We start from the raw sequence: 25,538 nt of genomic DNA, 5'->3' as shown, positions 1-25,538 counted from the left end.
TGAAGTGCAGCAATCCATCTAGCCTTCCTTATCCTAACATAGCAGAGGCAGGTGTGCAGGAAAAAAACCTTACTGCATCAGGGGTTACAGCTTAAGAAAAATGAATGCTGTCAGGCATACACAGTGCTCAAAAGTGTATCCCTTCCTCTTTATCTACTGAAACACACTTTTCTCCTTGTGTGAAGCTTTTTACTGCTGAAGAGTAAAGATAACAGCAACGCTATCAGTCATACACACTGGTAAATTGTGTGGCGTAAGTAATTATCAGTATCTAGGGTCAAATTATATTCTAGTTATTCAGATGGCTACAGAAATGCTCAGCCTCCCCATACTAGAAAGCATGTATTTTTTAATTACAAGCAGAACTTATGGGACCAAGAAGGCAAGATTTTTTCAGGTGGGAAGAGGAGGGAGGCACAGGGAGAGATTTATTTTTTGCCAGATACAATAGCTGCATTTGAAGGCAGGGCTTGGAGAAGGACTCTCTGCATTTGTTACATTATGTTACTCAAGGCCTGATGCAACTCAGCTTATGGTAGGTTTCCTTTTTTGTGTGCAAGTAATGCCATTCTATTATTTCAAGCTGTTCCTCTCATCCTGCTTAGCTGGAAGGTTGCTACAACTTTACCGATTACTGCATAGGGAGCAGAAATTGCTGCATAACCAATAAGGGAGGGACTGCCACTGACCCATGAGGAGGCAGTTATTCCTGCTACTGAGAAAGCCTGCTCTTCACAACCCCATCTCAGCTCTTAGGAATTCTTCCTATTTATTATTATTATTTTAAATTCCTATTTATTGTATTTCTGGCATTTCTCAGTCCTGGATCTCCATTCTCCCCACGCATGCTTTCCTGATGTTATTTCTGTACAAACACACACAGAAGCTTAAATACAACTTTGGAACTACTCTATATTAAAACTATACTGTACAGGAGTATCTTCTAACATGCTTCTGATACGCTAGTGCAGAATGAGAATTTTCACATATGAACAGCTAAGGTGGCATTCCAGTTCTCGTCTCAGTAACCTCAGTAATACAAGCAAGCTGCTTTCTGTTACATGTTTTACATACATCGTAGTATGGCATACAACTTCATACGTAATCCAAAGGTTGGTTACAATGTCAAATATTTTAAGCGCGTTTCCTTAAAGCACTGAAAAGTCAGAAATAACTGCAAACCAGGGGTTTTCTTCATAATTTTTAATACTTTTCACTTTAAATACTGGTTTTAAATTTGTGATTGTAACATAGAAGAGCCAACTTTTAATTTTTAAAACTTATCATTAGGATCATAAAGCTATTATATAACAGTTACACTCTACACACTCAAGGTACTCAAAAATATGATTCATGTTTTGAGTCTGTAGATGAACAGTGGCAATTCAAATACAGCGTTATCTGTACAATGTGACAAAAATACAGGTGGACAATCTGATTAGTTTAAAGAGAATTTGCACAACTTCAGATAGGCCAGCTCAGCCCAATTAACTAAAAGGTGATTTCCCCTCAGCCCCCAAAACGCACCATATTTCTCACACCTAAATTTTTCTCAGTAAGTTGTTCTGTTCCCCAGACAGGCCAACAATGACTATTGCTCATCCTCCCTCCATGAGAAGTTCTATCCAGTTATTCCCTCCAGATCTAGTTTGGCAACACTGAAATTCTCCAAACACTGGTATCTGGAGAACAACAGTCAATGGAGAAGATTGCCACATTCCCAGCCCTTCAAAGGGGCTCAAGTTACAGTAACATCCATTCTAGAGCAAGGGGCTCCTTCCGCAAAGGAAATCATAGGTGTATAAATACTACAGATTCATTAAGAGGATGAGGAGAACACAGAGTGCTCGTATTTGTGGCAGTGTCTGGAAAAGGGGTTCGGGAAGATCTCTTCTGGAAGAAAGGCTCTGATGGCTACTTGCACACAGACAATCTGAGAGGCCTAAAAGAAACTGCTTTTTTATTTCTATTTTTAAGAGGTCTTTCAATACCTATGCCTCAATCTTGCAACTCCTTCCACAGTTTTTAAGAAGCCTCTTACAACACTGATTGGGCAGGGCTAGCTGCAGTGAAGTACCAGTGCCTTTATCTAAAAGTAAAGCGTATTCTTTACAAAGAGTATCTGTAGTGTAATTTTATTTACAGAATAAATTGCAAAAGTACATCACATTTAGTGCAAATGCAACTAATGATAAAAGATTTATATACTCCTTTGTAAACTTTCCATACCTTTGTAAAATAAAGCTATCCAATTAAATTAAGAAACAGTTACTCATCTGTGTTCAACAACTACTATTACCAGAAATGGCAAATAAGGAATTAAACTCTTTTGGACATTTTTTTTCTCTTTCAAAGTTCCCATCAGCAGCTATGGTGAATGAACTATTGTTTTGTTGATTGTAAAAAGATGAAGTACATTTGAGGTATAAGAATTATTTTTTAACATCACTATATAAAATGCTCACCGGTGATATAGTAAACATGTATAAATTTTTGTCTCATTTGCCTTACTAGCATTACCATATAGGCACTTTTCTACATATTCAAATTAACAGAATAATTCTGTAATAAGGCATATTCCATGCACACCTTTAGAGAAAGGCAAATAAAAAAAGGTACAACTATGGAGCATGAAATCTGCGTGCACATGTAATCATGTGTTATGTTTGTTTTCTCTATTGAGATAAAACCATACAAGTAAAAGAACGTGGGTTTTTTCTACCACTGTGAATATCCCCTTAATCATTCATCAAATCTTTATTAAGTTACTCTCTTATATTTATTTTCAGGCACCTACCATACTCTACTAAATACAACTTTCACCTTTCTTTTGAGAAAAATAGATCTCTGAAACTTTTTTTCTTGAGATATACAGGTCAATGAAACACCCGGCAGCCTCTGCATATTTTCCAACTACAGGACACAGATTAAATAACTCAAAGTGAGTATCAGTCTGTGAGAGAGTTCTCTCCCAATGAGCATCCCCAGAATCTAAGGCAGGCAAGTATCTGGCATTTAAATTCTCACAGCAACTAAAGGGAACTTTCCGAGAAGATCAATGCATTGTCATAGTTCTGACAGGTTTTTGATCAAGTGGCAGGTATCAACGCAACTAATTTTCTACATGAACCTCACAGCATGGCTTTATTAAGATGAGGAAAACACATGCAGGATTTGAAAATAATGTACTCATCCTCATTCTAGATCGGGAATGTTGTCCTATGTAGTCCAAATTACTTCAATAAATATTATAGTGTACCTTCTCACAGCTTCAGAAAAGCCCTCTAGATACCATGCAAGAAAGCAGACCACGTATAGCACGGACAGATGACTTTCAGCTTTCAGTCTCTTGCCCTTTCATACATAATCTTTCCAGAAATTTCTGGATCATGTTTAATAACAAAAAATCTGTAGCACATTACATAACTAAAAAATACAATAGAAATATAAAGATATCTGGAAAAAAATAAAGCTTTTCACACTCTTACTCCTTCAGAAACAAAGATCTTCATAAGAGTAAGACAATAGAAAAGGCAAAGTCATAAGGATATTGACAGCCCTCAGTTATTATCTGACATTTTATGTAACAAGATGATTCATTATAGAAACCAGCAGCAATGAACTATGATTATACAAAGCAAAACAAGACCTGCCGGTAAGTCACTAGGCTTTACTGAACTCCTCCCTTCATCCTCCCCCGAAATACCACACATTTTTGTGCATATAAAGCACATACAGTATGCTATATGTGCATTTGTCTTTTGTGCTTCTTAGACACGCACAAAAACTACGCAATTATCTGAGGAAGGCTGACAGTGAAATTCTGCAAGCTGTTTAAAATTAAAGCAGTAACCCATGTTGGTGATTCAAAATTGTACGTTCCTCCTCGTCTAAAGTAAGCAAATAAAATAGAGCCATATACATGTTATCAATACATGTATTTATAATTACACACTGATTCAGCAAGAGAAGTTAGCAGGAGAGAGAGCTAGTGTTAAATATTCAACCTCATGGTGTTGCAACATTTTTTCACTTCAGTATACAAAGCCTAGAATTTGGGCCATTAGAAGACTGTAGATCCTTCGTTCCAGCATGGAGTGCTCTATGTATGGTCACTTCTCCAACGTGGAATGCTCACCCAGTCTTGTTCTGATCGCTGCACACAAGCAAAGACAAAATACAGCAATGCAGAAACACTAATAAGAAAATAAAAAAACTGTTAAACCCCACAAACGCTATTACTGCTGCTATGACCACATTTGAACTATTGGTTCATGACATGTTTTTGACATGTCAGGTTTACCTACGCTATCTCTCTGACAATGCACAATTAAATACGTGAATCAGATTTTACAGGACTGCCTGTTAACAGAAGGATCAGTTAACAAAGACTTGAAATCTGACGTAACAAACAGAATCCAAAAATAGACGTGGCCTGTGTCGTGCACAGAACTCACTCACTTCTTGCTTTAAACTAGAGCTCTCAAATACCACTGTGTTGTTGGAATTAAATGGCTTACAGTCTGCACACTAAGAAAAATTAAGCAAACCTTACGTTGTACAAAGGCTTATGTCTGACAGATTATATGATTGGGAAATTCTGCATTACACATACTGATACTAGTTACGATGAGACATTTCCAGATTGCATGCTTCTGTTTGGCCTTATTTACAACAGTGAACTAAGAAATTAAAAATGAGTCTGTACCTGCTAATACTAGAATAAAATAGGCTTTCCAGCTGTTTTCTCTTGCACATATGACGTAAAACGCTTCAGGAATTTTGGATATTCTCGTTTTGCCACTGCCCGTAACACCGATGCTGGTGCCCATCCTCCTGGGTTGACTAGAAGTAGACAGGCAGAAAGGCATTGAAATACAGAAAATCCTCTAAAAGCTGCATACAAGAATTTAAGTTTGTATTCCTGCAACTTTTTCCAAAGAAACAATAAATTATCAGAACTTTTTTTAGGCCATTTCAGCTTGTACTGCAGTGTCTCATGCTCTTACTATGCATGTTCAATCCAGGTCTATGATGCCATTATTTAGAAAACAATAAAATAAGGCCTTGTGAATCTTTAAGTACTGCTCAAATGGAAGGTGATATTCTTCCAAGAAAAAAATGGGAAGAATAAAATTCTTATTTCAAAGAAAATGGAAATCAATCTTAGCTTTCCAATTGCTGCTGAATTTGTCTGCAGAATTGCAACACGGTCACTGTCTTACAAATGATTTTTGAAGGACTTCAAAATACGCTTAAATTTTGCTGAACAAGTTTCCACTTCCTGTATTATTAGAGTTCAGCATTTGTCATGGAAAGTATGTATTTCAAATAACTGGGAAACTTTTGAATAGGAAAAAACCACTTTTCCCCAGAAGTTAGCATTGTATCACGTTATTTGTACAGGATTTACTACAAGCTATATCACTCCTATATTGCAAATATTTACTGAACTCATTTTGCAGGCTTCTTTAGTAAGTCATGTAATAGGTGGTTAAAAATAACAAGCAGCTGAGCTACTCTTGAGGTGCTTTGCAGCTGCAGGAGATGATCTAATAGGTATGTGACTCCAATACTAATAATACACTGCTAAATACTAGGTACAGTAACAATACAGTTTGGCTTTGATAAATTTACAGTCTACACTAAGGATTCTATCAGTTAAAAAACTGAAAATATGTAACTCGATTATGCAGCCTGCAAACATCCTCAAAAAAAAGTACTTGTACCTTCTTAAATACTGAGTATTTCCACCTAACAAGATAAATCAGGGAAAAAAATGACAGTAAAGCTTGAATAAAAAAAAACTTCTTATTGAAACTAAAAGCCAAACCATCCAAGCTGCAGATATTCTGCCTCACCTCTTTCACCCAAGTTTCTGTATTTAAGCTAAACACTACTCCTCCCAGAATGCTACACCATAAATGACCCCCTTCAGTGACTGCTGTAGCACATTAATTCAAATCTTTCTGAACACAGAGATTACGAACATTGTCCTATGTTTGACAGAAAACTGCACTGACTTCTTTTCTTGCTAGCTCACCAGAATTAGCATAAATCATGAAGGTCACACTGAAAAAAAATATGTAGAAAAATCGCAGACTTACCATTAGCTACATATGTAATCTTGCATAGAATATTGTCTCTGCTTATTTCTTTGTTCCCCTCTGGCGGGCTTACTAATGTCTGACATATCATAGCAATATTTATTTTGGCACGGACACAGCGATTGTTCAGCTACCAGAGAAAAATGAAGAAACATTTGTTAGCCTCAAAGTAAGCCTATTTCTCCCTACTTGGTTGCTAACATTTTAATTTACTGTAAAGTTTAAGACAATCCACAGTCTGTTTTTTGAAGAATTTGCTTTCTAGCACTACACTGATGTAACATGAATGCAAACAAAAGGAAAGGTACGTAGTGAATAAGGAAAGGATTGAACTGAAATGCCTAAATCTCACATGTGTTTCATTAATGCGTACTAGAAGGTATTTCAATTATTTTAACAAATAAGTAAGAAAGCATTAAAATAACATTTTTACAGACATCAGTAACTTTTCCCCTTACAAGCAGGCAGTGGCATAAACACGAGCAGAGAAGGACTCCAAAGACAACAATTATTGCTAGTGTATGCAGAATGATGAACACTGCAAGTTTAATAGATCCCAGATCTAAAACTACACAAGCCTATACCCACATCTGACAAAACAGAAGATTTATCAATGTAATTCAAAGAATTGCAATTTTGTGTTAAAATGTTTTCACATTTATAGAAATTTTGTTTTCACTCTTCTGCAATGCTTCAGATATGCCAACTGCTGAGATAAGGCAAAAAAGCTTTTGGCTTGGAACACATAGGTCATTGTATCACCTAGTTTAAAAAAACTGCATACCTCCCTTAACCTTCAGCCTACATTACATTAGTACTGCAACACCATCACCATATAATAGAAAAATTATGTAGAAAACTGGAAATGAAAGTTCTAAAAGCAGAACTAGATAGAGCGAAAGTAACGCTTACAGGAGCACTGTCATGTTCCACAGAGAAATTGCACACAATCCATGTTTCAGGATCATTTTCACTGAATGCAGGTATCTTTCTGATGGCAGACAGATATAGCACATCCCTTTGAGAAGCTGGCCACACTCTCTGCAGAGAAATATCCCATCATAAGCTTTTCAAAATGTAACAAATTAGGTACTTCTTATACTTAAATAAAAGGTCAAAACAGTCAAGGCAAACAAGGTCAGACATGTTATCTAAGTTAAAAAAAAAGTTTAATCCAGTACTGTTTAATATCTTTGTTAATGACACAGGCAGTGGGATCTACTGCACTTAGAGCAAGTTCAAAGATGACACTAAGCTTAGCGCAGACAGAAGGACAGGATGCCATCCAAAGGTCTGAACCAAACTTGATTAATGGGCCCATATGAACCTCATAGGATTCAGCAAGGTCAAGTGTAAGGTGCTGCACCTGAGTCAGGGCAATCCCAAACACAAATACAGGCTGGGTGATGAGTGGATAGAGAGCAGCTCTGAGGAGAAGGACTCGGGAGTGATGGTGGATGAAAAGCTCAAAATAAGCTGGCAACCTTCAGTCCAGAAAGCCAAACACACCCTGGGATACATCAAAAGAGGGATGGCCAGCAGGGCGAGGGAGGTGGTTGTCCCCTCTGCTCTGCCCTTGTGAAGCCCCACCTGCAGTACTATGCTCAGCTCTGGGGGCCCCAGCACAAGAAAGACACGTCCCTGCTCATGGCAGGGGGTGTGCAACTAGATGGTCTTTAAAGTCCTTTCAAACACAAACTATTTCATGCTTCTGTTTTAGTAATTTCATGCATTTTTCAAAACTGAAACAGAGAAAACATAGCTATTGTACAGATGCATATTGGGTTATGCAGCTGCACATAAATAAAAAAGTATTAAGGCAAAAGTTTAAGGCCTTTGAAAGGCAGGCAAACAATCTGCAATGACTTTTGCTTGTAAGCTACAAGCAGAACGATTGGCTAAGTATAAATACATGCATCTGAAGATGCATTTAGGCCTCCAGAACCATGGAGGCATAGAGAAAAAGAAATAAATATTTTAGCTAGTATTTTTAAGAGCTACTACTTCAGGAAGACAGATGTGGTAAACTGACAGCTTCCGAGAGAATTTCAGTATAAAGGTGTCCAATAAAAATATAAAAAAAGGAAGAAACTATGCAGAAGCTATTTTTCTGACATTCAATAGAAGAAAAAATGTTGTTTTTACCATAACACTATACAGTTTACACAACAGCCATATTCAAAATTGAAGCCTTATTGTTATAGCATTTTTAAGTATGTACCACCATCACTGGTAAAACTGTCTAAGTATTTGTTCAAGTATCTGAGTATACCAGTACTTGTCATCATGCAGGATTAAAGATTAATATGTACATTTAGTTCCAGATTTTCTTTTCGAACCTTTTAAGTTACAATTGTTGAATTACAATTCAAATGAAATATTTAATGAAGTTGCACCACAACTGGGGAGAAAAAGAACCATAACCAAGTCACAAAACCAAATACTATACCAAATATTATATCAGCAACTATACCATGTCATAATGCAAATGCATGTCAAATATTTGTATGCAACAATAACTTGCATTATTGCAAAAGACAGATGATGAAGTAGTACAAGTTTCTTGCTTGTAGTTAGTGTTGACTTATTGTTTCAGTTTGCTTTAGATAACCATTGCCTTGTTGGAAGTGATATTATTATAGATACTTGTATGGGAACTGCTGAGTCACAGTCTGAACCACAGAATGAGCACCTGGAGGAAAGACCCAGTCAGCCCTTGGAGCACAGGAGAAGGCAATTCACCTGTGTGACCGGATGTGAGGCCTCTTAGGCCTCATTTAAGGGCTGACTGCCACTGAGGAAGGATCTCTTTCTGGAGATCCCTCCTTGATGGAAGCTTTTCCCTGCGAACCCAGAATCTTCTGATATGAGCGAGCGATCTGCTTCCCTTCCCTTGTAGCACCTTGCTATCCTGCCGGTCCTTCCACCTCTTTTGTAACACCTTTTCCATCGTATTGGTCCTTCTGATCACTACAATAATATTAAACAGCTCTCATTTGTTGTTGCCTACTGTAGCAGACACATTCACAACCAATTATGCTATCTAGCCAAGCTCAAAAGGTTGAGTAAGTTGCAGTTTCATAAAGAACTTCTGAGCTAGTTTGCTTTTTGAACAAAATTTTTGGTTGTTAAGCCACTGAAGCATTTCAAAACAAGTTAGAGTACTGTTTCAGCAGGGTGTGTACACAGGTGAAATGTTATTCTTACCTTATGCGTCTGGTAAATGATGATTGCATTATCAGCTAAATTTTCCACAACATGGAAATTTTCAATTGTTGCTACAAAAGCAGAAAAAAAAGTCAGTAAACAAGCACAGATACTAAGTCAATGTTATGAACAATATGCTTGCTGATATGCTGACTCAGACTTGCATTTGAGTCTATAAGGTCTGATAGGATTAATCCCCTTGTACTGAAAGAGCTGGCTGGTATCATTGTGAGACTTCTCTCAAATATTTTTCAGTGGCCTTAGGAATCTAGAGAGGTACAAATTGATTGGAAGTTGGCAAAAGTTGTACCCGTTTAAAAAAAGATAATGAGGAGGACTCCAGTAATTAGAGGCCTGTCAGTCTCACTTCAGTGCCTGGTAAAATCATTGAAAAGATTATTTTGGTAGTTACTGAAAAACGCTTAAAAGATAACAGTTACGGGTCATAGCCAACAAGAGTTCATGAGGAAAACCCTTTTAAATGAACTCAGTCTCCTCTTATGATGAGGTTACCCATCTAGCTGACAAAGACAAGCCAGAAAATGTGGCCTTTTGGATTTCAGCAAAAGTTTTCTGTACTGTTTCTCACAGTACCCTTCTGGATAAACGTCCAGCATATGGCTAGGTGAGTACATAAAACACTGAGTGGACAACTGGCTGATGGGTTGGGCTCAAAGGGTTACAGTAAATAGGTTACATCAGGCTGGTGCTAAATCACTAGTGGGGCTCTTCACGGTGCCACTTTGGGGCCAGTTCTCTTTAATGCTTTTATAAATAACTGGACACAGGACTTAAATGCATACTTAGTAAGCTTGCAGATGATACTAAATAAGGAGGAGCTGTCACCTTTGTTGAGTACAGAAAGGCAGAAAGATATCAACAAACTGGAGGACTGGGCAATCATCGACCTCATGAAGTTTAACAAGAGCAAGCACCAGATTCTGCATCTGGGATGTGGCAACCTTGGCTATACATACAGACAAGGGGACAAGAAGCAGACGAGTAGCCCCATGAGAGGGTGGTCAGCCACTGGAACAGGTTCCCCAGGGCAGTGTTCACAACACCAAGCCAGCTAGAACTCAAGTGTCTGGACAACACTCTCAGACTATAGGGTTGAATTTTGAGTGGTCCTGTGTGGAGCCAGGAGCTGGACTCAATGATCCCTGTGGATCCGTGCCAATTTATGAAATTCTATGATTGCTAATAAACATGCAAGATGTAAGAACAGATTCCTTACTTTCCCAGTCATTACGAACATCAACGTTCCAGAAGTAGTGGCAAACTTCATGTCCTGTTACCCCTTTAACAGCATGTGTTGCCTTCAAAGGATCTAAAACTATCCCATTTTCTTCCACCTCTCTTCTGTATACCTATGATCAAATACAAAAAAATGAGATGTAGAATAGAAATTGTCAAAATTGAAATATGAAACAATTTAGACAAGAACATCAGCTTTTAAAAAGCTGGAATACTAAAGCATTAATAATTTGCCAATACAGTTTTCTTTTGTCACTACTAATGCAGATATTCTTAGATGGTACTTCACATTACACTAACGTTATTTTGAGAATCTCTACCACAAAAAGGACTAAACCACATTATCAGTACGTACAAGGATCCACACAAGCACACTAAAGTAGCTGACAGTAGCTTGCTACCATATAACATCCTCATATTTTGAATTTTAACACCAAGTTTTTAGCAGGAGAGAATGAAGGAATCCACAAAGACAAAGTTATTCCAGGAGTTACACAGGACGTTGCAACTCCAGTGAACTCTAGTTTTAGCTTAAACAATGTTATCCTCAGAAGTTTTAACAGCATAACTTGCTGAGTGATAGCATTCAAAAAGAACAAGGATATCTGACATCAGTTAAGCATAAACCAGATGTTTACCTTCATTTCTCCTTCTTCAACCACTAGCTGCCAATTGGCATCTCCTCCTACATCTTGTAAGGAATAAGTCATATGGTTTTGTACCATCTCTTCCACCTTCAAAGCAAAAAATACACATTTTTAAATTTTTTCATTTTCTTGGACAGGCAATCGTACAATACTGGAAGCCACATGTCAATATATCAGTCCTGTGCAGTGCTGAACTGGGACAATGGAGTTCTCTATCCAAGGTTAAGATACTGTACTTAAGATACAGATACTTCTAGGCTTCAGGAAACAAAGGCCAAAATAATGATTCAAAGTATAACTTAATTCTTGATGAGTACTTTGCATTCCTCCTTTGTACGCTGGAAATGTCAAAATTCCCTACTTCTACCTGAAAACCATTTCAGTTCAGCATTCATAAAATTACTTCAGGTATCTCTAAACAGAAGTACAATGTCTAGTGACTCTTGAAGGCCAATATCCAATAAAGAACACTTAAAAAGCTGAACCAAGGCGTAGGGGTGGGGATGGTAAGAGCAGCGCAGGAGTGTTGTGGTTTGACACCAGCAAACCCAACACAGGAACACAGATCAGCTGTGATTCTCAGTCATCAGCAAAACATGCCTGTTCTGCTTCACTGGAACCTTTGCACAATTGCAAATTAGGAAAAAGACAGAAATGCTTACACATTCAAAAAAATCAGATGATGCAGAGACTCACCTATTAAAAACATTCATTTAAAATTAGACAGTTGTGTGCTATCCTCAAAGTTCAGATATTTGATACATTTTAATCCAGCTATGGGAACACTTCATTTTTTAACTTTCCACATAATGTGCATGACAGTGGGTGACAGAACAGGAAATGCCTTTTCATTTGCATTATTATTTTCAATTTGCAATTTCATTCTACAGTGCTTTTTCTGTCCCTACCCTGTTACCAAATCCAACTCTTCCAAATAATAGAAGCAAAAATAAGGTATACACTGCTGAGTAATGCTTACGAATATTGTAAACAATCTACAAACACTTCAGCTAAACAGTAGGTGACCACTAAAATCTGTCATAGCAAGTAATACCACCTGACACTGTTCACCTGAATTACTGTTTTTTTTTTTTTTTAAAGGAAAAGCACTACACATAAGCATTTCTTAATTGACCAACAGAATAGTTCAAGAATAAAACTGAAACAGCAGTGGTTTTTGCACTGCTTACAAGAATATTTTATAAGCACAGCAGGCTTCATAACATATGAAACATAATTGGAGCAATTAGTGAGAAAGCAGAAAAGCGAAATGAAAGAATACTTGATCTTTTCCTTTTATGTTTTAGAGCAGAAATACGTTATTTATTTTTAATTTAAAGCAGTAATTTTATTTGTACAGTATACTTTTTAGTAAGTGTGCTTATGACCAGAGAAACATAGTTTACCAGTCCAAATCTTCGGTTTCTTTATCTTTTCTTAAATTAAAATGAATTAAAACAGCTGTTTTTCCCTGTCAAGCAATTACTTCTACTTGTCCAAGGAATGCAACGCCTACAGCTGTTCTGTACATATTACCTGTCCAAACTGTGTTCTATCTACCTGAAAGGTGTCTGTCAAACTGTACCTGTTTTAGGTATTGCTTTAAGGCACAGAGTCAATATTCACAGCTTCTCTGATACAGGAGAAGTCACGCTATTACCTCTGTTCTTTGTCAGCTACAGAAACTGTCCACAAAGATACATTAGTCTCCATGCCATGCAAACTTAAGCCTGAAAATTAAGCAGGCCGTTCTTCACCTAAAAGGCCTTTAACAGCCCAATCTATTTTAAAACTAGATAACCTTTTAAAATAGAAAATGATCAACAAAACACCTGCAGAATTTAAGACTGCAGCTTCTCACTCACCTGGAAGTAACAACTCTACCTCTTTCCGAGAGAATACTCAAGAACCAGTTCCTGTTAGAATATATGTTTAAACTCCTCAGTTTTTTAAATAAAGCTGCAAATTCCTATGTGGCCTTTGGTTGATAACAAAATTCCCTTGATATGAATGAAGTCTAGAAACAAATTACATTTATTCTGAATCAAATTATCTTGCCTTTCCGAAAACCAACTCCCCTGACAGGGAATGGAGGCCAATTTTATGTCAATAAAGCCCATGGCAGGTTATCGAAAGAAGATGGCACGCTGCTTTTCTCTTCGTGCTCTCAGTGAAACTCCAGAGAAGATGGACTGATTTGTTAGTCTGGTAGAAATTTGTTCCAGCGCAAATATAGTCAGGTAATTAATGGTGGGGAAGATTTCTGTAAACTGGCAAGATCATCCTTTCTGCAGTGAGTTAGTTAACTTAATGCCACATCCTAAGATACTGAATGGTAACTTCTGCTTAGTAAAACCCATGCAGCAGCCAAACATGCAAATCCATTTGGATACCATTTGTAATGGTAATTTGTGTTATTTTTGATATGGACCTGGTCAACCTCAGATTTGTTTTTAAATGATTTATTTTTCCACCACATTAGATTTCTGATACTCAGGTTTACCATATGGATGCACTACTGTTATTGTTGGCATAAAAGAGGAAAATGTCCTATTAAACTTTCTTTATTTCAACTGAAAAGTGTTACCTTTTTTCCAAGTCTCTCTCCCAGCTCACCTGTGGAGAGTGAGTGAGCAGCTGTGTGGTGCTGAACTGCCTCCTGGGTTAAACAACAACAGTCCTTTTTGGCACCCAACATGGGGCTTGAAGGGTTGAAATAACAGATCTGACCAGAGTATCTCAAAACACATTTATTGTAAGCACTGTTGCACATGTTCTCAAAGTTCTGTTGCGTAGAACCTTACTTGCTGTCTATGCTCCCCCTTTTGCCATTGATCATGTCTGGGTCTGGATTAATGTTATTTTTTTGCTATACTGTGCAACACTAGCTTATGACGTAATAAATTTACTGCTCACAAAGCTTGTAGTACTTTCTGCAGGTGGCATGATTCTAGGCTTTGTTATCAAAAGAAAATCCATTCCTTCTATTTGAAAAAAACAGGTTGTTTGCAGCGTTAAACAATGATTAAAAAAAAGATAAAGTAACATATCCTAGAAGGAATTCCTGCTCTGATTCACAGTAAGATATGGCTTGCAGCAGCAGAAAACTAGCAGCATGAATGTCATGTCTGAACAGTTTTTTGTGACCAGAGAGCAAACACACGATGTCACCTAGTAAACCCAACTTTAAACTATGATCTTCAGAAGAAGCACCTAAAAAAATCTTGTACACTACTACTGTATATCAGTTAACTACATTTACATATTCAGGAAGTCACAGTTACTTTCTGAAGAATCAGTGAATACATTGAAAGCTTTCATTAAAAAAAAAAAAACCAAACATTCATATCCACAACCTTATTAACAATATATTTTATAACCTTTCAGTAATACATCTAGTTGTAAAGGTCAAAAATGGTAATACTGAATTTTAATATTCACTATCTTAGCATCACTACAAGTGACAAGTGTTTAAAAAAATAATTTTTTAATTTAAAAAGAAGAAAATCAGTTAGAAGCAAAGACCATCTCCATCCCATACAAAACAGGTGTTATTCTACTATCACAGAAATCAGAAATGCGGAATGTTCAAGTTTTGTGCATTTTTATTAAAGCTACTGAAATCAGTCCAACAGTTTCACAAGTTTTGGGCCTCTGCAGGAGTGATACGCATGCAAGCAGAATGTAAAAGGACAACCATTTAGTCTACTAATAGAGAACTCCTTTGTTTGTCTCAATGTACTAGTTTAAAGCAAGCAGTGATTTATGTAACAAAAAAGCAGGTTCTAGAGAAGAAGATGAAATATAGCAAAGATATGTAACCCCCACTCTACACATAAATACTGTACCTGGGCGCTGAATCTGTGAACATCATCAGAGGCACTGACTAGATCAATGGAAGACATGGAGGAAGAGCGACTATAGGGCTACCAGAGACAGACAAAGAAAAAACCAAGTAATCAGAACAAAGGCACAACAGAGCATTCAGTACCAACTTGCAAGCACAAGATAATGAAGAAAAGGAAAACAAAAGCACCATAAGCAGCAAGCACAGCAGCAAATGCTGATTTCATGCACCTATTATGTATTATGCTCCCAGCGTAGCCGTGAGAGGAGCACAGTGTTTCTAGTAACACTAAAAAAAGTGCACCGATCCTGATCCAAGTGACTTTTAAAAAATTCTAATTAATTCAATCAATTTTGGTGAAGAAATCTTAAAAACTGAGGTTAGCCATTTGTCTTTTTTCCTTTGCTATCTCTGATAATCTTGACAGAAGTCAAGAGTATTCTAAATAAACACAACAGTGTGCTTCAAGTGAATATGAATAAATCAGGAAAAGTTACTAGAAACACTTACAAAAAGAAAATCAGTCTTGCCTACCCACACAAATTATATGGAAACATCACAAATCAGCCATTATTCCGTGGAAACTGTGGGAAATACTTTACCTTTTGGACAAATCGATGAGTCCCCACAGCAGAATATGCATCTCCAGAAGGTAAGGATGTTGGCCAGTGCAATCTGACCTTTTCACTTTGAGACTGCAACAAAACAGGCTTAATTACTGGTAGTTAGTTGCTACTAAGTTGACTATTAAAGACTGAGTCACCCTTCCTCCATTTAATGGCTACTGCATTAAAACAAGAACTAACGCCATCCCCGACAGGCCTTAAATTAGCATCCTGATGGTCTTTTAGGTGAATGAAATATTCGTTCACTTCATCCGTACTTCCAGATGTTTCTAGATTAAGGAAAATTAACCGGTACCATTAAGAACGTTACATCAATGTAGTAGTAATAATCACTCAAAACTTCTAGTCTTTGCTAAGAGACTCCAACACAGCTAGACTCTGTTGGGTACTGCACGTCCACCAGAAAGTCTTACAATTCTTAACCAGGTCGTTATTTTCACTGTTTTCATGAAGCTAAACTGTTCCGAGACAAACAATACACGACTTGGTTATTCCCTCTCATTTTTTACACTACTTTATGTTCTCATATTCTATATACAAAGGCTGCTCCGAAAGTAATGCTTCTACTTTATGATATTAACCCATGATGTCAGAGGCAGGCGTTGGTGGTATGGCAGTAGAGGTTGACCCTTTCTGCCAATACTCCATTACAATTTTGTTGCTGTTCCACGGATGGCAGTGGAGGAGCAGTCTGACAAGCAAAGGTGTGTCGCTGAATTCCTCCATGAGTAAAAAAATTGCATGCACTGACACTTTCACTGATGCTTGCTGAATGTTTTTGGAGACTGTACAGTGGATGTGACTACAGTGGGTGGTGCAGTGGTGACAGCTATGTTTAAGATAAGCCACATTCTGGACTGCCATGCACAGCTGTCACATCACAAAATGAAGATCAGCTTGATCAGCTCATCTGTGCACTGGCAGATTATGATCAAGCAACTCTGCTTGGAGCTGAATATCAGCTTCAATGTGTTGGTAATGCATGGTGGCAATATTTGAACATGCAAAGTTTGTACCAGGTGGGTCCCACGAAAGCTCACACAGGAACAGAAAGAACACTGTATTCAAGTTTCAAGTCAGGACCTACTGAAACAATATGAAGCCGAAAGTGGCACTTTCCTGGACCACATCGCTACCGGTGACAAGATATGGTGTCACCACTACGAGATGGAGTCAAAACAGCAATCTGGGCAGTGGGAACATGTGAATTTCCCATGGAAGAAAAAGTTCAAGATGCAGCCCCCAGTGGATAAAGTGATGTGCACTGCCTTTTGGGATAGAAAACAGGTGATCCTCCTGGATTTCCTGAAACCCAGACAAACCAACTCTGATTGCTACATTGCAACGCTGACTAAGCTGGAAGTTCAAACTTCCAAAGTCAGGACAGAGAAAAAAAGACAACCATTCTCTTGTAACAGAGTAGCACCAGGCCCCAAATATCAGTTTGAAGACCATGGAGCACGCTGTCCACCTTGGCAAGACTGTCCTACCACATCCACTGCAGTCCAGCTTTGTGCTTTTTGACTTCCATTTGTTTGAGCTGCTGAAAGATGATCTCCATGGGCAACATTTTTCTGGAATGATGCCATCATAGCAGTTGTGAAACAGTGGGTCACTTCCACTGGCACAGATTGTTTACAAGAGCAGCATGTTCATCACTGGCAAAAATGCACAGCTAATGGTGGTGATCAGGCTGAAAAATAGCGTTTTGTAGCTGAGAATTTGCTGTATCAAATAGTGTTATTGTGCTCTTTGTGTTCGTTACAATTTCCATGGAAACAAATAGGCAGCATTACTTTCAAAGCAACCTTTGTACTTAATGCATCTTATCCCTATTCGATCCTTGCCACTGCTATTAGCAAAAGAAACTTTAGGGCAGTGATGAGGTTTTGAGAAATACCTGTAGTGTTTGGTATTCCTATTTGCACATGTATCTGTTACAAATAAGTTTTACACAGAATTCTAAAGTTTTTAAGAATTAGAAATGACAGATTCAATTAGGTTAACTTTTGCACCATCCTCCACATAAGCTGTGAAATCATCTTCTCAAAATTAGTGTTAAACAACAGTATTTAACTGTACAAATACTAAGAACTGAATTCTACTTTTAAGTGTCACGAGATGCACCCCAGGAACGAGTTTAGGTCACTGAAGTTTTCCATGAAGTGCCCATCAGTAACACATTTTTGAAGCATCAGTACCTGTTCTTCCATTTTATCCTGTCTATCAAGAGCAGCTTCAACAGCATCAAAGAATTCTTCTTCATTAATCAGACTATTAGGACCTTCCTAGAGCATAAGAAACAAGAACTAGTTTAAAACTTTGTAGACTTGAGAGCTCCATTTAAGTTTAATATATATTATAGTATATATAGTATACTGTAGTATATATGTATTATGTATGTAACTGACAGAATTCTTCCAGACTTCAATATTTTTTTATCAATATTCTTAGACTACAATTAATCTGAATACACTGCTTGTTAAAGAAAGTCACTCCCTCTAACTATAATGTAGGGGGTAGTTATATAAACAAGGTAAAAAAACCAGGAAATTACGGAAGTGTCAACATACTTTGACATCAGATTTAGGCTTTAATTAACACACATTTCCTCTTAAAAATGTTTACAGTATGTCAGAAAAGTAAACATATTAACGTAATTGCACAGTTGGACTACTTCTGAAATCCACCCTGAGGCCCTGGAACACTCAGATACGCACTAAAAATTGATAAGACAAAAATAAAGTACTGGGGATCATCTACTTGAGAATTCTTGGAAAGAATAGCTTAAGATAAAGAAGCAGGTAGAATGGAGTTAAGCATTAAAAACTCAAGTTTAAGCCTTAAAATGGTAATTTAAGAAAACTAGGTTTACTGTTGCTATTGTATTGTAAAAGAAATGAATTTACCAAATCTCAAAAAACTAAAATGGATACCAGAGAGAAGCGGTAGTGTTCAAATGTCGATTAAATATCACATCATATTGCTAATATTTCTCAGATTATGATTTTTAAGCAGAAACAAGCATTTGATGAATGCTTGTGAAGGGGTCCAGTTCTTAAAAAGCACACAAACTGCATTACAGGTGCATTAGCTTTTATTATTTTTCAGAAGGTGGTTTAGACACTGTAGAATTTTAGTAAATACCTGAGGAGAAAGCTCCTGAAATACACAATTTAACAGCTGAAGCAGAATCTAAAATCACTGCATTTATGACCATATTTGAAGTAAAAGAGACAAGTTAAAGATTGATTTTAGTTGAACTTCAGATTCTAGGACTGCCTCTGCCTTTAGGGTTTCCGTATTTGTATTATGTACCTATACAGATGACCCATTAGAAAGGAAAAGTACAACTATTCCATATGAGCAGTATCAAATGTATGTAAAAATAATCAAAAATCACCAGAAATGTAAGTAAACAAATTACTCTAGATACAAGAAGGACAAGATGAAGATTGAATTTCACTCTAAAAAAAATAAAGGAGTGAGATCTGTCATCCAGCTTTCAGTTTCCAAGTCGGAAAAACTGAAGTGGCATGAATGCTCTCAAACAAGCTGAACACCTTGATTTACACATACAATCCTTTAAGAAATAAGCTAATCTTTAAAACTCCTGGCATTTAAAAAAAATTAAAGCAGAACTGTACCTCATAGTCTGGACCTCCAAAGTGGGACTTTTTCTTCAGTTCAGTTACAGCATTTTTATATGCTTCTTCTATTCTTCTCCTTTTTTCTATCTCCTGCAAAATTACACGATCATTTGATGCTTCAGGAATGAACTGGCTGATAACAGTACATATCCTGATGAACAGGATGGTCAGCATAGCTTTTTTCCCAAGATTTCCAGAGCCATCAATTTTCTCATTTTATGCACGCATTGTGTGCATCCACATATACTCATACAAAACTTGGGAAGTTATCTGCCTTGAGGAACCCCTTCCTTTTATTTTTTTAAAAATAGTCATGTGCAAGGAAATACTAGATCAGCAATCAAATCTAGTTTAAATATAACTATAAACGGTTCATTGATGGTCAGATCTGCTAAATGACTGTTAATTTGAACTACTCAACACAGATGCTCAGGCAGGGATGACAAAGGGTGAACGGTAAAGCTGGTAAAAAGCTAACTTGCTGAATGTAGTAAGATACTAATGAGTCACTGCATGTAAGCTTCTATCTGTAATTAGCTGGCATAGGATTCAAGTGAGTCATTTCAAGAACTCCATGCAGAGGCTAACAACTCAACATCACTCTCTCATAACAGGTGTATGACTGTATTAAAGACAACAATTATGTCTATGTTACATATTTTGAATAAAAAAGTAGTAATGTTGGAAGCAGATCAAGCCTAGTATTTGCTCTGCAAATTTTCCCCCTTAATGTATACAAGAAAGTAGGTTGAACTTCATTATCTCACAATATTTACTTCATTCTCAGAAGACATTCATCAGATGATAATGCAATGCTTTTTAATCAGATCCATAGCTGTAGAAGACACTTTTTACAAACTATGTTGAGCCACTAAAGTAATGTGGTGAAAAGACAAGAAATTCTTGCGCAGTGTAGATATAAAGACATTTATACTAGTGAGGATGCAGGGGGCCCTCTATGGGAAGAGATCAGGGCTCATGCCAGACATTGCCAGTTCCAAAACAGACCCATTGCAGGACACAGTTAAGCCCATCAGCCATATACGTTACACTTCTGAGAAAAAAAAAGAAAAAAAAAACCAGCCAAAAAAACCCCATCACTGGCAAAGAGGAAGAGGGAACAAGAAGTGAGAAACAGAGAGAATGTCAAGGCCAGAGGAGGAGGTGGTGTTTCATGGCAGAACAGATATCCATACTGCAGCTCACGGAGGACCCCTGCACACCGGAGCAGACAGATGTTTACTTAAGAAGTTGTGGCCTATGGAAAGCCCATGCTGGAGCAGACAATTCCTCATAGGAACAGTGGCCCATGAAGGACTCTATGCTAGACCAGATTTCCCTCTATTCCCACACTACTCAGGGCCAGCAAGCTTATTAAAGCAAAGAACCTTAAAATCTCCAAGTTTTGAGAAGTCTTTACTACTTAATTTCTGGAAAACCAAGTTCAAATAAGATCATGATCCCCTTTCAAATGTATTTACTCATGATATGTGAGGTATTCTGTGTATGGCATACCAGCAACATGAGACCTAAAGGGAAATTCAGTTTTGTTAAACATATGCAGTTAAAAAGGGGGTTTAAAGTTAGTCTAGTGACTAATAATACATCTAAACCAACTTCTATATTAACATATTATTCTAAATTAAAATACACAAAACTTTGAACAAGAAAAATTCATTTCATCCATGCTCTAAGAAAATTCTGATTAAGTCTGTCTGCTCAGCCAGGAGAAAAAAGTTGTTGTCAGGGGACCAAAGAGCAGCCTTCCATACCACCAGGGAGATCATCAAGAAAGCAGAGCCAGACTCTGGTACAAGGATGAAAAACAAAAGAGTAGATACTGAAATATTTATGACTGGATATAGAGGAAGATTTTCACTGTAGCATTGTAAATTTCACTGTAATTACAGGTATGTAGAACATGCTGCTCAGAAAGGTGGTACTGTCTCCAGCTTTGGAGGCTTGAAACCAGATATAATAAAGCCGTGACCATCCTGGTCTGGTTTTGAACTGTCCTTGCTTTGAGCAGGAGGTTGGACTAGAGATCTACCAAGGTCTCTTCCAATATGAGTTATCCTGTGATCCCATTAAAGAGTTTCAAGCCTTGGATCTGCTATAATTCCTCCAAGTACTTAGATGAAGCAGTACCAAATAAAGCGTTGTCTGAAGCATCAAAACAGCTAGATGAGCCCAGGCCTCTGACATATAGACAAAGAAGAACTGGGAGACAGGTGCAAGGATTCAAGTGTAGATGTATTTTATCTGAATACCTTCATTATTTGAATCATGTACCACTAAAATATATAAAGTAAGATTTGATGTGATATATGTCATATGTAAACATACTAAATTAAAAAACAAGTAACAATGGCTAAAGGCTGCACAGAACACCAGACAATAATGGCAGGCTGGCAAGATTGTACAAAACAAAGCCTAAAATGAAATCCATCCAACACATCTCATCTGAAGAAGAGACTGTGCATCTTGAGTTGCTATAGTGGTTGAGCCGGATTAGCGTGAACTATTACTGTCATTAGAAAAAACAGGTAACATCACTAACTAAAAAAATTAATCAACTAGTTTAAGTTATGTATTCTACTCATCCCTTAAAAGTAAGTGAAATAACTGATGACCTCTTTAAAGAGACCTTTAAAGTTACTCCTTTAAAGAGTAAGTTGTTCTCAGTACTGTTGCCATTTTACAATTAAGCATTTTGGATTTGCACGTCATTCTGGATACTGCGTGGGTATTTAGGTCTCTTCTAGAAGGTTGCAAGCAGTAACTTATTATATTAGTGTTGTCAGGTTCTCTTCGGATTTAAAAAAATAGTATAGGAATACTAGTTGAGCAAGGGCTGCAAAAAGAAAGTATATGATGAATATTACTATACCAGCAATAGTCAAGATGAGGTTTGAACATTTTATAGGACTAATAAATAATGAAAACAGCTAAAATTAGTAAGCGCTGTACATAAAAACACAAATAATGCCTGGACTAAGAAGGTTAAAAACAGCTGTTGAAATTTCAAGCTGAAGAAACTTTTTTTGTAACCAAAGTGAAAGGAAAACAATCTTACCTTATCTAGCCTTTTCTGCCAGCTTTCCTCACGTTTTACCATGAGTTCAATGCAGTGAGATAGTGTAGCAAGGATTCCAGCAGTAGTTGCCTTGAAAGTTATAGCTTCTCCTTTAAAGTCTATACCATTAATTCCTTTGGGTGTCACATGTGGAAATACTGAAAACAAACACAAACCATTCACTGACAGCTGCCTTTAATTCAAATGAGCATCTTAAATGCATGGTTTATATCACAATTGTTTGAAATATACTGGCTAGAAAATCGATTTAGAAACAAAAATCGGAAGTGCTAATCATTTGCAGCTATCCACAGGATAAGGAAAGGGATTCAAAAGGAAGAATGCATCCCTTCAGCTTCATCTTGCTACACTGTAGTTCAAGTCTGCTTGTAATGCTGTATTACTCTGCGCTCTGCAAATCATGTGGGTGGAGGGAGTGGTAATACTTTGTAACAATAGCAGTTTGAGAGCTTGAAGTGAGGCCTAAGACAGAGAAACCTCAAGCATACCTAATACTGTACTAAGAAAGGAACAATTAAAAAATGCAATCAAAGCTAAAATATCATATTCAAGGTTGCTCTAAGCTGGTAATTATAGATTTTAAATCCACAAAGTAAAAAGGTATGATTTATACAAAAGTATCAAACGTGTTGAATTATCCAAGTATTGTGGGTTTTGCAATTCCAACAACTACTTCATGCTGTCAACCAAGCCATCTGTTGCTAAGGCTATTTAAGTCACTTAAAATGTGTGACAAAAAAATACCCATTATATGTCAAACTTACATATAGGTTGACAGAATAACAAATCAAACACCACACATTAATGTCATAAACTATTAGAAAGCGGAAGTAAACCCATGATGAAGTTGACTGAGCTCTGCAAGCTCAAGTACCTCCTGCTATGCCATTGTTAAAGCTTATCACTTATAAAACTTATCACCCAGTTGGATAATGCATTTTTATTTAATTTTTCTTTGGTTTGTCAATTTGTCAATGTACCACTGTTACGGTTTAAAAAGCTGAAATAAATGTTTATGTTAAGTTTATCCAATAACTGCCTGCATGGGCAAAGCAGAGCTTTCAAGAATCTCTGTTCTTACAGGGAAGGGAAATGCAATTGCTATTCTCTGATGGTAGAACGCAGCATCTGCACTTGAGGAACAGAAAGCAAACATCACGTGGTCTCAAGCAGTGGTGTAAGTCTCCAGAGGCTTTATACGCTCTTCTTTCACAAGGAATCAAACTTTTTTTTTTTTTCTTTCTTCAAATAAATGATTACCGACCACACAGTTCTTCAAATTCCCCAACAAGCATACATGCTATGGTAAAACAGCTTATTTTTTTATTCTGTATTAATGAAGAATGCTCCCTAACAGATGAAGATGATAGGGGCTGGAAAGAAAAAAAATCTGTTTCAGAAATAAAAACGAGCAAATGAGATCTCCCTCCCCCTAACAGCTGCAGAGGGAACACGGAGGAGGCCGAGACTGAAAGTGGTACAAGCTGGCAAGGAGGCAATGCAGTGGATTCACTGCAAATAATGAAAATTAAACAACAGCTTCACACACAAGCTGCATTTTTCTTTGAGAAGTGTAATACCACTAATTCGTCCTGCTGGTGTACAGCACAATCACCTGCAGGCTTACCAGCTGCAGGGAATGCTGCTTTATAGACCTCTTTTTCTCTTCAGAACATAATACTGCTAGACATGCTGAAGAAACATCCGTTAGCTGCAACACAGTAAATTCATTTCACAAATCTCTGCTGCAGTTTGTTAGGGGAATGCAGCAACAAAGACTCATTTCTTGGAACAACGTCAGCTTTCATTGAGTCTCAGCTACAACTCATTAATACTTTGATATGGTTTTGGTTATCGTATATTTTAAGTCCTTATTCAGGGATTAGTCTCAAAGTAGCAGTGATACGTACACTGCTTGCAGTTTCACCCAAAGTCAGTCATTTCACCCATTGTACACAACACTGGACAAAAACGAATTTGTTGTAGAAAGTTGCAAAGCTTATTTCTGTGAGGAGAGGATCACTCAAGCAATTCCTTACTGCGTATGGGGGTACTCCACAGGAGACGTTTTTCTTCCCAGAACATGCCTGAAGATGACCACAAGCCCCAAACTCAGAAACAGTTAAGCTTCAGAACATTAACAATCATTTGTCAGTTCTTCTACCTGGAGAAGCTAAACAGCTTTCCTATTTCTTCTTTACACTTCTTTTTTACATCAGCTACAGGATCTAGCATTTCAGGCTGAAATCTTCCATTAGGACATCTACAGGTTCAATTAAAGGATAATAGTAAAATTGTTCTTATTGGAACTGCTCTTCTAGCTTGCTAATTAAACCGCAGTCAACTGAAAAAAGCTCTGCTATGATTTTTTTCCTCCTTTAAATTCAACATTTTGAGTCAAGTGATCCCTTTTTAATTATCTTGTCTCTTAAGCATTTTGCTTTACTTCTGAATCATTTTCTCCTTCCTTTCATTATCATGATTTTTTTATACCATGCCCTTTAGCTGTTCTGCACCTCTACTCTTTCAGGATTGATCAGTTTTTACATCTTGTTCCTAAGATACTGTTTTCAACCCTTCCCCAGAAGTCTAAAACAGAACCTGTTTGGTAAAACCCATTTTTCAGTGAAATGGAAGATCATTTTTAGAAGACAGTAAGTACAAAAACAAAGCTCCTTTTTCCCTTCCATTTTATGCCACTTCTACTACTTATACCACTATACTAATTCTACATGAAAAAGAAATGGGTGGGAGCATTACTCACTTATTAAGTAATATCTATTGTTGATCTTCTGTGGATGGCAGTAGGATTAATAGGATTAGTTTTCCTCTAAGAATAACCTCATTATTTCAGCAATGCTGGTGAAACCTCTTGCATCTTGAAACCTCTTGCATCTAAAGAACACAAATTCACCACAAGTCCCACTGTATTTTATATCAGGTTATCTCCTTCATCTTTGTAGTTCTATCTTCTGTCTTTAAAGAGGTTTCACCCACCCTTATATAATTTAAGCCCAAATCCACTCATCTTCCCAAGCAGACAGATGGGAACGCTTCTCGATCAAGACTCTTACATTCCTAGACTATATGTTTCCAACTG

The 25,538-nt window shown here is 37.2% G+C and overlaps 1 protein-coding gene across 2 annotated transcripts in view; it reads right to left on the bottom strand.

The window, feature by feature from the left end:
• The window catches only part of COL4A3BP (collagen type IV alpha 3 binding protein), a 74,214-nt gene continuing 49,864 nt past the window's right edge, over positions 1,189–25,538 (bottom strand). The window contains exons 7-18 of one of the 2 annotated variants that reach the window (XM_021381478.1): positions 22,418–22,575; positions 19,339–19,431; positions 17,893–17,979; positions 15,668–15,760; positions 15,067–15,144; positions 11,210–11,305; positions 10,552–10,684; positions 9,315–9,385; positions 7,020–7,148; positions 6,108–6,237; positions 4,709–4,845; positions 1,189–4,156 (exon numbers count right to left, since the gene is read on the bottom strand). In XM_021381478.1, the coding sequence (XP_021237153.1) occupies positions 4,718–4,845; positions 6,108–6,237; positions 7,020–7,148; positions 9,315–9,385; positions 10,552–10,684; positions 11,210–11,305; positions 15,067–15,144; positions 15,668–15,760; positions 17,893–17,979; positions 19,339–19,431; positions 22,418–22,575 (1,196 nt within the window). In that variant the 3' untranslated portion in view covers positions 1,189–4,156; positions 4,709–4,717. The remainder of the gene's footprint in view (positions 4,157–4,708; positions 4,846–6,107; positions 6,238–7,019; positions 7,149–9,314; positions 9,386–10,551; positions 10,685–11,209; positions 11,306–15,066; positions 15,145–15,667; positions 15,761–17,892; positions 17,980–19,338; positions 19,432–22,417; positions 22,576–25,538) is intronic. The other variant, XM_021381479.1, reaches the window with a different exon arrangement.

The sequence above is a fragment of the Numida meleagris genome, chromosome Z (assembly GCF_002078875.1).
Source record: "Numida meleagris isolate 19003 breed g44 Domestic line chromosome Z, NumMel1.0, whole genome shotgun sequence".
NCBI lineage: Eukaryota > Metazoa > Chordata > Aves > Galliformes > Numididae > Numida > Numida meleagris.
This window is presented reverse-complemented; position numbering and strand designations above follow the sequence as displayed.